The following is a 14,983-nucleotide window of genomic DNA, read 5'->3' as shown; positions in this document are numbered from 1 at the left end:
GACTCCTTTCTCTTGGGAAAGACCTGACTGGTCAAGGTATGTGGGGACCATGGCACGGGGGCGGGGGTGGGGTGGGGGAAGGAAGCAGAGAATACCAGTCTCAGCCACACACCAGCCCCGGGAGGCAGGACTGCAGTGCCTGAGTGACTGCTTTCTTGACTGGCATGTGTGCGTGAACATGAATGTGTACATGTATGTTTGTGTGCCTGTGTGTACACATGTATGCACGTGCATGCGGGCACATGTGTGCATGCGTGTGTACATGTGCAGGCAAATGTGTATGTGCGCACGTGTACACATGTATGGACATGCATGTGTGCATGCATGGGTGTGCACATGTGCACAGGCCTGTGTACACAGAGGTATGTGCACGTGTCCCTGTGTATACACGTGTGCATGTGTATGTAGACACATGCATGTACACATGCATGCCCATGTGTGCATGCATGCGTGTGGGTACCTGTGTGCACACGTGCGTGCACACACATGTACATGCATGTGTCTACATACACATCCTCTCGTTTTACAGCGGGAACAGCAGTGGTGGTGAGTGGGAACTTTATCACCTAGTTTCCCATGTGACAGAGCATCCGATGCTGTCCGCTGGCACAAGAAGAACTCCCCTGAATGGAAGTGGAGGCAGTGGGACCCCACTTTCTCAGCAGAAGTGAAGTGAACGTGTGGAGGAGGGGTTATATCATCACGGGAGTCACTGCCTCACAGGGAGGTCAGGATGGACACCGAGTGGCCGCAGGGATGGACAGTGCGGTCACCGGGCGCCTGCTGCTCTTGGCAGCACCCCCTGTTCAAGACTCATGACGTTCAGCTTTTGGGGCTGCAGTACCTCAGCTCTTCCTTCTATTTCTAAATCCTTTACTGATTCAATGGGCCCGAATTCAAGATCCCTGACTGTCTCTGCTCAACAGCCTATGAAGAAGGTGTGAGTTTCACAGAGAAAGAATAGAAACTGACACTGCAGGTCTGCAAACAGCCTAGGAGGTTGAGTTCTGGGAAATGTCCGCCGCTGTCCATGTAAGCGCGAAACATCCAGACCCTCCTGTTACCCAGAAAGTGTTTCCTACGGAATTTCAATGACCGTGCTTTCCTAGCCTCCTAGAAAAGCACCAAGAAACCTCAGCCAGATGGTGCTCCTGTGACAGCCTGAGTCACGTCTGCTCTTGTCTTTCTAAAAAAAACAACACACATAAGAAAATACATCCTCAAGCATTTAAGACGTTATGTTTTATTCGTTCTGTTGAAAACCTCTGGTTGTTCTGGAGCTGCCTGCCCCACCCCCCCACCCCCAGCACCCAGCGGGGCCCCTGCAGGCGGTGGGCCCCTCGCAGCTCCTGGTCCCACGCACGGGGCATCCACCCCCGAGCTCTGTACATTCACAGCTCTGAACCCACGACCCTAAGTCACTACGAAAGAGAAAAGAGAATCAGGAGGAACAAACATCCATTCAAGGTCTGTTTATCAGAGATTTTTTTCCTGAAAACGCATGGCAGCGTTTCATTCAAAAACCCTTCATGCACAGACGCAGGCTGACGCCCCTGCTCAGAACATCTTGGCTCGTTCACCTCCTTCATAGCCGGGCGCAGGGTTTTGTCTTGTAAAGATGAACCTTCATGCGCTCTATGGTCACGACCTCAGTCCTGTTCGCTGCCAAGGCTGTGCTAGAAGTGTTGTGTCCAGCGGGCCAGTGCCCTGGAATGATGTCAGGTGCCCTCTGCCCAGCGCGGGGCTGGAGGGGCTCTGGAATGAACAGAAGTTAAAGGGGGTTTTCTTTCCTGACGCCTGTCCATCTGTCGGTCGACATGCAGATCTCTGAGCCTCAGGAAGTCAGTAAATATTTGCTCTGCAATTCCAGCCCTGGTGGTCACTTTCCATGGTGATGGCCCCAAGAGAAAATCCAATCGCCTTAGAAATTAAAAAAAAAAAAAAAAAAGTCCCAAACAAACCCAGAGGCTGTGCTCCGGGAACACACTCCGTGTGGTTGTCATTGTGCTTTGAGGAGACGTTTCTAATCACGTCCTGAGGAAATGAATCAAGGTGATTTCGTGACCGTGAAGGAGGCCCCTGGAGCCCCTCTGTGAGCCCGGAGCTGCCGCCCCCCACCTCCGGGCACAGAGAGGTACCCCAGCCCCCGGGTCTCCCTGAAACCCACCACCTGCTCCCCACACCTTCCTTCCCTGAGGCTGCTCTGGCTCTTGCCCCGGGAAACCTGGGGCAAAAGGGGGGTGCTGGGGGGAGTCAGCAGCTGGTGGAGCCTCCCGGGGATTGCCGGTGCCCTCGGGGAGATAGGAGCCACCTGCTGGTCTCCACCGAGGCCGGCCTCCCCTCCCCACGCTCAGGGCTCTGGTCGCAGCCTGCAGTCGGTGACGTGGATCCGGTCACCCCAGAACAGAAACCCCAAGCTGGTGTAAGAGTAGCGGGGCTGAAAAGGGCTGGTGCTGCAGGAAGGCAGCTCCAGACGGGGTGCCTGTGGCGCCCCAACGCAGGGGCGGGGCAGGGGGGCTGCCTGGATGGGAGGAGCTGGAGAGAAGGTCAACTCAAAGCTCCAAAGAGCCCCAGGATCTATCAAAAAAGGGCCTATAAATAAATATCCTCTGACCCTCAAAGGAAAACGAAGTAGAAAAACGATTCTCTTCTTGTAAAAAAAAGGCTGAATGTTTCCTGAAGTATCTAAATGAAGTTTACAAAAGACTCATGAGCTCCTGCAAATATAGAAACGTTTAAAAATCGGACAGCAGCCCTGCCCTCCTCCGCAGAGGGCGGCGGAGACTGTTGGAATCGACACGCGGGCGGGAGTGCCGCCTTGAAGTGCCCATGGAGGCCGCCGGCCCGTGCTGCCCGGACAGGACTGGACCAGACTGGAAGGCCCGAGGGAGAGAATGGGGGCAGAACCGGGGCTCGAGGTGAGGACAAAGCAACCGCGGGCCCCCGACTGCTGCCTGGAAGCGGCGCGGAAGCCGCCCCGCGAGCTGCTGTGGCTTTCCTTCCGGCGTGCAAGGTCCAGCCGGCCCGGCCCGGCCCGCCCCGAGGGCAGGGCAGGGGCAGCACGCGCGGGAGAGTGAGACCGGCTGGCGGCTGCGCACAGGCCTGGTCTCCCCAGACCCTGCCTCCCTAGTCCAGCTTCTTGCGAACAGGCTCCGTCCCAACGGCTGAGTTTTCGGGGCTGAAATCGGCGCAGAAGCCATTGGGGGTGGGAGCCGGGGGCGTCCGGGCGCAGCTCCGAAGGCGCGTCTGCTCGGGGTACAGGTATTCCTCCGCGAAGTTGGGGTTCGCTTCCGCGAACCTCTCGAAGTCGGCTGGAGAGACACAGGCACCTTGGTTAAGAGCTCGGGGGCGAAGGTCTCGAGCCCAGCGTCTCTCCCGGGCGCCCCCCTCACACCCGGGGGCGTCTTGGGATCTGCGTGCACGGCCCGGAGGCCCCGCGCCTGTTTTCTCTGCGGCGCCCTAGTCCCTGCGGAGACCCTGGCGGCCGCCACAACGCCTCGGCCACGCCCGCTTCGGGGGAACTGAAGGGTCACTTCCGGGGTGTGTCCCGGGTGCGCAGCGTCCTGAGATGGACTCGGCTGTGCCCTGGGGACACCGGGCGCACCGTCCCCCGAGCCCTCGCGGGGCCTGCGCTGTGTCTCCCGGTGACTCTGGGTCCCAGCTTCGGGGTGGGGCACCCTGGGGGCGCGGCGATGCTCTGAGCCCCGGGTCGGGGCGCCGCAGGCTCCAGGAGGCTGAAGAGAAGCGCCCGTGCTCCCTCGGCTGATGGGAACAGCCTCCACGGGGTCTGCAGTTCGGGGGCTCAGAGCCGCGACAGCCCCTGCTCCCCGCGAGGCGTGGCCCCTTTACCGCAGGCGTGCGCAGCCAAAGCGAGGCCCGGCGGCTCCTCCTGACATTTGGCTGTGATTTAAAAACACAGCCAAACAAGAGGCGCACGATGACCTTTCCTGAGCAAACTCTGCTCTTATCTCAGGGAGATTACCGCTCATCCTCTGATGAGCCCGCCACCCTCGGAGGCTCCTGCTGCCCTTGCAGCCCAGGCCTCGTCCCCGGGTGGGTTCCCGCCTGAGGCGCGCAGCTGTCCCACCGTGTGTGGCAACAGGTGCCAGGGCCAAGCCCCCCGGAGAGGAGGTGCCCTAGGCGTCAGGGCGGAACCCCTCCTGGCCCCAGGGACCTTCTGATCTCCGCCCGGCAGACGCTGGGGAGGGCATCTGCTTCATGGCCAGACGCGGAACGAGCCCGTTAACCGCCCGCGGAGGAGACAGGGAGCCCCGCCGCAGCCCTGCCCGGTTTCGGGGCGGGGCAGGGGAGTGGGGCGCCCCACCTCGCACGGGGGTGTCCTCCCCGGCTCCCGGCCACTCACCAAACGCGATCCTGCCCTTCCGTTCTTGGTCTATGGCCCGGAAGAGGTCGGTCACCGTCAGCTCGGCCACCCCCAAGGCGGTCTTGAGGATGCTGGACAGGGCGTGCTCGTCGACGCTGCCGTCCTGTGACCCGTACATCTGCGGGGCGGGGCGGGCGTCCTGTGACCCGTACATCTGCCCCACGGCCCCGGACTGCTCCTGTTCTTGGACTGGGCCGGACCCCATAGGGTCGGGACCACTAGAGCCCACAGAGTCTGGACGGTTGGCGCCCAGCTCCACGACCCAACCCTCGGGCCTTCAGTTCCCCGCTCTTATGTCTTAAATCCACCAGACACGGTGCTCCGGGCACTGCAGCGCAATCGCCTGGCATTCGGCAGGTGCCTGCAAGGCGCCCGCTTCAGACGTTCCCCTGGGTGAACACACCACGGCCGTGACACGTGGTCACTGGCAAAACCGCAGGGTGAGGAGCTAGGCCGGCCCTCAGCCCCCGAGGTCCCTTCCAAGGAGCCCTGGTGACCCACACAGCGGACCACTGCAGTGACCCCCTCTCCCTCCTCTAACTTCCCCCTTCGGCTTTGAATTCACCGCTGAAGAATGAATCCCCAAGCCCCAGGCCCCATCCTTACCCCCCACAAAGGCAGAGCCTGACCCATTCTCTCCCTGTGACTTGGCTATACCCGCGCCATGGGCCCTCCAGGACCTGAGGGTGATGGGCCTGTCCTCTCGAGGTTCCCTGACGGTCATCGCTGTGGGCGCCCCCTGACGGTCATCACTGTGGGTGCCTTGCAATCAGTGAGGCCACACGGGCCGGTGCAGCCATAGCCCTGGTTACACTGGGCTGAGACCCGCCTGCAGCCGCCGTCCCTCTGCAGCCGACCTTCCCGACGCCCCTCCCGCCTGGTTCTGGAGGAGGCCCCCTGACCCCCGAGGCTGACCGGGGCTGCAGCAGAGCTGGGGGTCCCCGTGCTGCCTGTGGGCTCAGCTCCCCACTGTGACCCAGGGGCCCCCAGGCCCAGCTGCTCCTGGACCCCACAACCTCTGGAGCGTCCACTCTACCCTCCTGCCTGGAGGCGGGCTCCCCGGGGCAGGACGCCTGCTCCTTGGGTCAGGCAAAGCTCGGGCCCTGCCCGGCGCCCCCAGGGGCTCACTGGCTTTTGTCAGCGATACGAGCCGGCCACCCGCTCACACAGCCTTCCGCAGGTGGGAGACCCGCTGCCAGGCGCTTCTGTGTTGGAGGGCCGCCTCCACCGCTCCCGGGGCCCAGCCCGCTCCGCCCCTGGCCTAGTCCCCTCGTATCTCGCTCTTTATATGCGTCAGACCAGACCACCTGCAGACAAACCTCTCTGCAGCCTCCAGACCCCCACAGTCCAGCCCGGCCCGCGGGCGCCTCGCACCCACCAGCGCTCAGAGCTGCTGCAGGGGGACCAGCGGGCCTGAGGCCTGAAGCTGTGATGCCGAAAGCGAGGGGACTTCTGTCTCTGCGTCCCGAGATGACCCTGCCGTCTGTCTGAGAAAGGCCAGGAGGCACTGGACTTGTGACGGGAGGACCAGGCCCCGGGTTGCCCCCCTCACCTTCCTGAGCTGGTGGGGTTTGTACCACGACCGTATCTGCAGTTTCACATGATGATGACCATAAGGAAAGCTGGGCACCGAAGAATTGATGCTTTCGGACAGTGGGGTTGGAGAAGACTCGTGAAGAGTCCCTTGGACTGCAAGGAGATCCAACCAGTCCTTCCTAAAGGAGATCAGTCCTGGGTGTTCATTGGAAGGACTGATGCTGAAGCTGAAACTCCAATATTTGGCCACCTCATGCGAAGAGCTGACTCATTTGAAAAGACCCTGATGCTGGGAAAGACTGAAGTCAGGAGGAGAAGGGGACGACAGAGGATGAGATGGCTGGATGGCATCACTGACTCGATAGACATGGGTTTGAGTAAATTCCGGGAGTTGGTGATGGACAGGGAGGCCTGGCGTGCTGCGATTCACAGGGTCGCAGAGTTGGACACGACTGAGCGACTGAACTGAATCGATGACGGTAGTAGAGAAGGTGGAGACAAGGGACCCAGAAGTACGTTACGCTGCCTGCGAGCACTGGCGAGGGCCTCTGGGAGCCTGAACTCCGCCATAATGCTGCGTCTCAACCATCAGCCCAGGGGGACAGGCACAGGCGTGTCCGCATCCCCGGGCAGGGCACCTCGCAGACCCTCCTCATCACATCTCAGGGCTGCCTGCCCCGCACCTGCTCACACACGCCCCAATCCTGGGCTGTGGGTGGGGACGGAGGCGGAGCCTGTGGGTCGTCGACCTCAGGTGGAGTAGGCCGTCCACACGAGCAGGACACGCGGGCACCCTGTAGGGATGCCAGACACAGGGGCCGCCCACTTTCTGGGGAGCCTGGGAGGGGCAGTCCCTGCAGGGGAGGCCATTGCGGAGAACCACCGGGACCCTCAGGTCAGCTGCTCAGGCAGCCCTGCCGCCCTCGGCCGTGCATCTGGCCCCGGGGTGGACGCCCTAGCAGTTCATGCTCGTGCTCAGCTGCTGTGCTGAAAGCAGGTCGCCCGCCCCCCCACCAGCCGCCATCGTGACGGCAGATTCTACCCAGCCATGTCAGTGAAGCTGCCGCGGGGCCGCCCAACGGGGCGGGGCTGGCACAGGAGCGATGGGCCCCGAGAGGTGCCCGCTGAGGCCAGAGAACGAGGACGGGTTTTCCTGGTCTTGGTCCACCAAGCACTGATGCTGCCCGTCAACTCCTCTGCCCGGACTGGTGGAGCCACCCTGCGCTGTGGGGTCCCTCCCAGCCGTGGGAAAGGCCTGCTGGGGCTGGAAGGCAGAGACGGCGTTCCCCACCAGCGAGGGACAGGGCTCCCCGGACCTACACACAGCAGGTGCCTGTGAGTCTCGCTAGTGTGAGATGGCGCCTGTCTCTCGGCGGGCAAGGCCTGCCTCGCTCCATCCTAGCAGACTGACCCCAAGAGCGGCCTTCAGGGCCGCTGGCTGGATCCAGGTGGGCCAGGACCCCAGCATGACCCTTCCCTGCCTGCCAGACTCACTGCCCGCCTCGTGAGCAGACTGGCCCGGAGTCACACTGGGGCTGGTGGCTCTTCAGCCCCGAAGCCCTGCTTCCCTCCAGTCAGTGGGCTGACAGGGAGGCTGTGTGGGGAGAGATGGCCCAGCGGTCCTGCTCGGCACCAGCAGGACTCGGGAAGGTGAGCGGGGCTCTCGTCTAGGAGGAACCGGGCAGAGGCGCTTCTGGGCCTTTTTACAAGCAATGGCTGGTACACACTCACGTGAAAAGAGCCGGCGCACGAATAAGTTCCCCAACATCCTAAGGGACTACAAAGTGTCTCACAGGTTGGACAACCCCGTGTCTCCCCGACCCCACATGTCATGTTAAGGTCGCAGAATCGCCGCACTTGCCTTGAACGCCAGCTGGATGGTGTCCAGGGTCCGGGCCGGCCGGCAGACGACAGACAGGGCGACCACGTACTCGCGTAGGTCCACCTCCCCGCCGCCACCCTGGGGACAGACACCGTTAGCAAGGGCCCCGCCACCTCCCGAGGGCACACATGGACTCAGGGGTCTTTGAGCGACCTGCTTCAATTCTCCCAACTACAGGCGTGCTTGCCAACAAACATTGACTTAAAAGCCAAATTTCTATTTGCACTTGACAGCACAGGACAAAACACTCCAAAAGACAGGGTGGCTAGGAAGATGGGCAACAAAGGCTGGTCTCTCCTTTGCTTCCAAAATTGCCCCCAGGGAAAACCAGCTGTCCTCCGCCACCCCTACCTCATCAAACAGGGAGAACAGGTCCTCCAGCGACTCGGACTCAGGGACCCCCAGCTGTGCTGCGAACTCAGGGAGCGTCACCCTCCTGCCCTGCTTCATTCTGGCACTTTCTGCATGCCTGTCCAGATCCTGTTCAAGTTTTTCTGGCTTTAGTCTAAAGAAAAAAAATGAGGGGAGGATTGTTTTCAATAAAGTCACAGAATGCTGAAAATGGAAGCTTTATGTCTTAAGACCCAGCAAACCCTGAAGATGATTCATAGACAGAGCAGCAGTCAGTCCTCGGGAAAAGGGGCTTGTCTAGAAGACTGAGGGCCAACTGTGCCCCCGACCCCAAGCTTTGGGACCCCACGGTGCACGGGCCCACCCTGGGACCGGCCCTCCTAGGATGCGGGGCGGGGCTGGGGGCGGGGAGGCTGTCCATAAAGAGACAGTCAGGCCAGCCATTCAGGGTTTAAGACAGTTGTGTGGAATGATGCTGGCATTTCAAAAAAGAAAAAATAACCCAAACCTCAGAAAGAGCACCGTTAATCATTTCAACTGGCTTCCGCCTGTGACCTCTGGGTTTGTCATCAGTACCCGGGTGGGGACCCTGCGGGGCCCACATGAAGCCTGTGCCCTCTGAACGGTCTCCTTTGTCCCAGGTGCCTGAGAGACAGCCTCCTCGACTCAGCGCCCGCCAGCGAGGACCAGGGAACTCACCCCAGACCCCTGAGCAGCCGGGCAAACTCCAGAAGACAGGTGTCGGCGGGGAGACGGAGCTGGCCTTCCGCCAGGGCCAGCTGGCAGTCCTCAAACGTGTAGTCGGTCACGGAGACGCCCAGGGCCCTGTGGGAGAGGAGGGGCCGGGTCAGCTGCCCTCCGGGCAACAGGGGGGCTTTCCCAGGGAGGGAGCGGCCAAAGAGCAGCGTCACACGCAGAGGCCCAGGGTCTCGGCCCCTCTCGCACGCTCAGCTCTGGCGGCGGAGACCCACGCGACAGCGAGGCCTGCCGACTCAGACGTCCTGCTTCCTGCTCTGGGACCCGTGGGCGCGGCGCCCTGGAGCGGTCTGTCCCCCGAATGCGTCCATTTTTAACAAAAGACTGCCCTCCACACAACCCAAGCTGTCTGCACCCTAAGTGGCACTTCTGCTTAGGTTTCCACATTCTGCAGCCTCAGTGAAGCTTTAGTTACACATTAAAAGTAGAAGCTGATAAGAATACAGGTGGTGGTCAGGGTGGAGGGGAGAGTCATGGAGAGAACCAGCCCCCCAAGAACAGGAACGACCCCCTGGGTGAGACGCGGGGCGCAGGGGTGCTGGAGAAATGGGCGGCTTCCCCAGGCAAAGGCCCCAGTGTGTCCGCGCGGCTCGGGGTGTGCCGGCACTCAGCTGCGAGAAAGGAATCGGGGGGCAAAGCCCCGCAGCATCAGAAGGGTGTGAAGGCCGGATGAGGGCACACGCACGTGTGAGGGGACGAGCTGCTCTGGGGGACCCCCACCCCCCGGCCTAGGAGGCGGGGCAGGCAGCACCCCATGAGTCCTCTGGCGTAAGCGCTGGGCCTGGAAGGAGCCCAGCCGGCTCAGATGGAGGGCCATGCAGAGAACACTGGCAAAGTCCCACTTTCCCTGTCCTGGGGCTAAGGACACAGGCGGCCCCGTCCACCCAGTGGCGCGTGGCAGACTCGGCTTCCCTCGGCCGTTCCCACCTGGGAGTGATGCGGGGAAAAGCCGCAGGCCTGCCCCCAGCCCCGCCGGAGTGAGGCCCCTCCTGTCGGTCCCCCCAGAAGCCACATCTGGAGGGTCCTAAGCTGGGCCTGGAGGGAGGTCGGAGGCCCTGACCCTCCCCCTGGGCGCCCCTAAGCCTGCAGGATGGGATGAGGTGCCCACGGAGCCCGCAAACACCCACCACCCCCACGTAGGAGCCTTTAACAGGAGCCACTGGGCGCTGAGTGCTCTGGATGCCGAGGTGTGTAGAGCATATCCGGGGAGCTCCCAGGTAGCCTAGAGGTTAGGACTTGGCGCTTTCACTGCAGAGGTCTGGGGTCGATTGCTAGTCAGGGAACCATCCCGAGCGCCAAGCAGTGAGCCAAAATACAAAATAACAGCAATGACAGGAAGTACCACACTCGGCACTAAACACAAAGGCTGAATAGCTGACCCCACACGTCAGTGACTTGGGGCCTGGGGCTGCCCAGCCGCGGGTCAGCCTGGTGCCTCGGCAGTTCCTCCCATGAGGGACGGAGCCCGCATCTGGCGCCTTCAGGGACAGGAAGCCGCCCTCGGGGTGCAGAACACCCTGCTCTCCAGGCTGGCACCGCCCTGGGGTCAGAGGGAGGCAGGACCCGGTCATGCCACAGGCTGTCTCAGATTCCATGGAAAGCAGCCTCCTCCTGACGTTTATGGAAAGTGCATTCACAGTAGGAAATTTGCCAGGTATGGAGAACGACCCCGCCAACCCTGTCTCTGTAACCGAGGGGGCTTTCGCTCGTCTCGGCGGGACAGTCGGCCCTCCGGATCCAAGGTTCCACATCCGAGGACACAGGGGCAGCATGCGAGGCCATCACACACGAGGCGCGTGAGCCTCCCTGGACTTTGGTCTCTGAGGGCCCTGGACCCAGTCCCTGGCAGGTATGAGGATATGGCTGTGGTTCCTGGTTGCCATGGCAATGACTCTGAAGGCTCCATTCTGCGGCTGCTGAACTCCCCTAAAGAGCACTCAGGTCTGGCCGTGTTGGGAGAGGAGCCAGAGCTGCTGCAGGTCCGGAGGGTCCCCAGGCTGCCTGCAAAGCCTGTGGGACCCTGGGTGGGACCCTCACGGTTCTGGAATCCTCCTGCAGCCGTGAGGCGAGACAGGACCCGATGGGTATCTGTCCTTTTCCACTGAGCCAACACGGACCGTATGACAACACAGGAGTTTCCTTAGGGTACGTACTTAAGATTTTTAATAGCTAATTTACTGAATATAAACTAAAAAAAAAAAAAACAACAATCACACCCAAACTGTCAGGCCTCTGACTCTGTGGAGAGTATATCTGTCCAGGGGCTGATCAGGGTCCCTCACTGCCCTGACCTCCCAAAAGCTGAGAGTCGAGCGCCTCCTGCTGCCTGGCGGCTCTGTGTCCCAGAGTCAGCGTCGGGGGTCGGGGTGGGGGGCGTGTCCCCCCCAGACTCTGCTCCCAGTGCTGAAGGCTCTGAGGCGTGTGGGCAGGCTGAACGCCTGGGTTGGGGTGAGGCTGCCAGGGCCCGAAACCAGCCAGGGGCTGCAGGGAAACTCAGGCGGGCATGCTCCTGGTTGCAGGCACACCGTCCTCTAAGCGCCACGGGATTAACTGCACAAAACCCGCGCTCTGCGGAGGAAGAACCTCAGGACTGCTCTCCAGGAGGAGGGCAGCCAGGACGTGCCAGCCCAGGCCCTCCCGTGCGCTCGTGACCACGGCCCCGCTGCCCGTCTCCACGCGCACGCACGGACACAGCCCCGCGGGCACTGCTGGCTCACAGCGATGGCTGCAATGCAGAGAATTCGGGGGCAATGACCCATCCTCTGAAGGCTGAACAAGCAGAAACGTCCGCCAACAGGACGGGGAGACAGAGCGTGCGGCCAAGCACACTCTGGCTGACGCTCGACCAGGCTGGTTCAAACCCATCGCCCGCCCCGGCTGCCGGCTGGTCCCCAGCGAGGCCAGGACGCCGGGGACAAGGTCACCGAGTGATGAGAGCCGGGGAGGCCGCGGGCGCTGGGGCGTCCACGGAGCGCCGACCCGGCGGCGCTGGGGGGCGGGGGCGGCGCGGGGCTCACTCACTCGGCCATCACGCGGCGCACGTTGCTGGCGTACAGGTTGGGGTCCTTCCTCTCCTCCTCCGAGGGCGTGTACACCGGAAGGAACTGCACGTACAGAGAAGCCGGTCACCGGCACGAGCGTGGACTCCCCCCTCCACCATCACCGCCACAACGCGACCTCCACCCTGGCAGAGCACCTTCCGCTGGAATCGTCTGGACTTGTCACTCCTGCTCAAGCAGGTGCACGTGTGCACACACACAGACACCCACACCCACACACGTGTGCACACTCCCAAACTGCCTTGCCTCAGCAGGAGCACCACTCCCTCGACACAGGAGTCAGGGCTTGGTGCGGTAACTTCACCCGGGGGCTCCGTCTTTAGATGCAGAAGAATCACACATGTGCTCCCATTCCTCATGGTCTCAGTTTCGTGTTTCATCTGAGAGGCTCTCAGCAGCTTTTGGACAGCTACTGCATGATAAATCGCCCCAGGAACTCGGGTCTCTGTGTGACTGAAGCTCACGGTGTTTTATGTACGTAAGTCCCACGCCTTGGGCCAGGCTCCATCGTAGGAAAGGCTCTAGGCTCTCACTGCTACCTTTTTAAAAACTCTGCAAGTTGCAGCAGTTCGACCTCAGCACTGGCATCTTGTAGAGTGACACAGGAAGGAGTTCAGAGCGGCGTCACAAAGCCACACAGTTTCAACTCTTAAAATTAGAAACCAGGCTGAAACAGAGCATCCTCCCCGGAGACTTGCCCCACCGCTGCCTCCCGGCCACCAGCAGACGAGCCACAGCAAACCCCCTGGGCTGTGGGCCGGCCGCCCCTGGACTCGGGCCATGGCCCTTTCAGCTCAGCTCTTTATTAAGTGGCTTATTTCTGCTGAAGTGGAAAGCCTGGCTGAAGGCTGGGATCATGTGTAAATTCAGCGTTACTCTACAAATGAAAAGCTTTATGCTGTGTAAGACTAGTCTTTCATTTTTCAGATGTAGGAGTAGCAAGTGAATTCCACTTTTAAGAAAACAGACTCTATTCCTCATGATTAAATTTACAGGCTGCATGAATGTGGCATGTTTATCTGAGCAGAGAGCACGGGTACTGGGACTTTGGAGACGGGCTGAAGACTCGTGGGCAGTTTGCCTGGTCTGACCGGGCATTCAACAGAGGGCAAGAGTGTGATAAGTTCAGCAGCACGATGCCAGCCACGTCAGCATCAGGTGAAAGTGTAAGTCAAGAGAATCATTAACTGCTTGTGTGCAAACTTTATATGCTGTCAAGCTACGCTAACCATAATAAGGGAACAAGGGGCTTAGCTTCCTGCGGATATTTAAAATGCTATCTGAATGGATAAAAGGTCATACAAGAGACACAAATTGACTGAACCACTGGGAAGCCCTCTACGAAGCCATGAGAAATGGAGCGTTCAAAGCAAGACAGATAACCTGTAACCTCCTAGAGACACCAGCATCAAGTATAATATCATGCCCGTAGAGATCCCGATGTAACATCGTATCTCTGTAGACCTCAACCTGGTAACACTGTCTATGGAGACCCTAACATGACATAACGCAACATTGCAATAACACGCACAACAGGACACCGCGAAACATCACGTCAGCACAGACTCCGACGCGATGCTGTGGACGCCGCATCCGGACAAACCTCAATTTCCACTTGATTGTGAAACTGGCACAGCGTCAGCCACAGGATTTTCAACCTTAAACATGAACAAATTTACAGCATGGTGAAGTCTCAATTCCCTGCAGCTCTGATGCCGGGTCTCCACGCCCCGCTCCCCTGCAGAGGGCACCCCTGAGCAGGCTGGTCTCCAGGAGGCGCTGAGCCTTCCTGGGCCTGAATCTCAACGGGGAATGCAGCCCTGAGGACAAGGCTGAGCGCCTCAGAGACGCCCACGCCGGCCTGCCGCGACCCGAGGCCGCACTCCCTGCTTGGCCTCCGGCTCAGGACGCCTCGTCTCCCCAACATCCGGCCCCTCCAGGGCCCCCAGGCCCGAGGTCGTGGCACCCCTACCACTGTCCACCTCTTCACGGCCCGCTCCAAGCCCAGCTCGCCAGGAACCTGAAGGACCCCCATTCCCAGACTCTCTCCCAGCTCCCCCCGGCTCCTCACCTCCCACTCCACCCTTCAGCCTTGGCGATGCCACCTCCGCCACTCGGGCAGGCCAGGGGCCCTGGGAGGGCCGCCCCCCCACCCCCCAACACCAGCACACACCGGTGCCCAGGCCCCCGTGCACCCCCTTCCTTTCCGGGGTCAAGCTGTGTGCTCAACCAGCGAGCTGACAGACGCAGGTGGGAAGAGGAATCCATTCCCCTCCCGCCGGGGGGAGGACCATCAACTTCAGTCCCAGGATCCCCGGTGTGGGGAAGGCCGCCTCGGGCAGCCAGGTTGAACTGCCGGCCGGCGCGGCGACCCCTAAAGTAAGCGGCTCGGTGGCGCCTGGGGGGAGGACAGCGTGGGCTCTGACTTACGCTCCCGGGCCTCGCCATGTCCATGTGATGGTGTCCTGGGGGCAGGAGAGGAGCTGTGAGTCCTGACAGAGCCCCTCATCCCTGCGACCCCCCTCCTCCCAGAGCCGCCCAGCGCCCTGCTTCAAACGAGCCGATGGAACAAACTGGAGAGGGGGAAATCTAGAGCTCTACAGGCCGGTGACAGATCCTCATTCTCAGAAACAGACCAAGGGGCGAGCCTCTTCAGGGCTGTAAGGACGGCTGCACCAGCCCACGTGGCTGCCGGCTCTACGGGCGTTCAGACACCGGGTCTGTCTACACTGGCGGGCACGGGGTCAGCGTACAGACCTGGGGCCCACGGGCCCAGCTCGGAAGCAGGGGCGCTGAAAGCCTCTGGGGCCCACAGACGTCAGACGGATCCCGCCACATCTGAACCAGCCCCCCGCCCCCTGCCATGACCTGTCGTGACAAAGCTCCCAAGGGAGCTCGTGTGAGCGAATACACCTTGGGTCCCCCAGGGAGGTTCTCACAGCCAGCACCAGGCAGGCAGGGACCCCAGAGCTGCACACCCCTGCAGAGGCAGGATGCAGCCTGGGGCAGGGCGGG

At 61.2% G+C, this 14,983-nt stretch overlaps 1 protein-coding gene across 1 annotated transcript in view; it reads right to left on the bottom strand.

Annotated features, from left to right (window-relative positions):
- Positions 1–1,282: 1,282 nt before the first annotated feature.
- Positions 1,283–14,983, bottom strand: part of LPCAT1 (lysophosphatidylcholine acyltransferase 1) — a 39,007-nt gene continuing 25,306 nt past the window's right edge. The window contains exons 7-14 of the mRNA XM_061129360.1: positions 14,399–14,433; positions 13,572–13,626; positions 11,931–12,013; positions 8,853–8,978; positions 8,154–8,307; positions 7,782–7,880; positions 4,364–4,502; positions 1,283–3,311 (exon numbers count right to left, since the gene is read on the bottom strand). Of these exons, the coding sequence (XP_060985343.1) occupies positions 3,127–3,311; positions 4,364–4,502; positions 7,782–7,880; positions 8,154–8,307; positions 8,853–8,978; positions 11,931–12,013; positions 13,572–13,626; positions 14,399–14,433 (876 nt within the window). The 3' untranslated portion in view covers positions 1,283–3,126. The remainder of the gene's footprint in view (positions 3,312–4,363; positions 4,503–7,781; positions 7,881–8,153; positions 8,308–8,852; positions 8,979–11,930; positions 12,014–13,571; positions 13,627–14,398; positions 14,434–14,983) is intronic.

Source organism: Dama dama, chromosome 25, assembly GCF_033118175.1.
Source record: "Dama dama isolate Ldn47 chromosome 25, ASM3311817v1, whole genome shotgun sequence".
NCBI classification, from domain to species: Eukaryota; Metazoa; Chordata; class Mammalia; order Artiodactyla; family Cervidae; genus Dama; species Dama dama.
The sequence above is the reverse complement of the archived record's forward strand: the minus strand, read 5'-3'. Positions and strand labels throughout refer to the sequence as shown.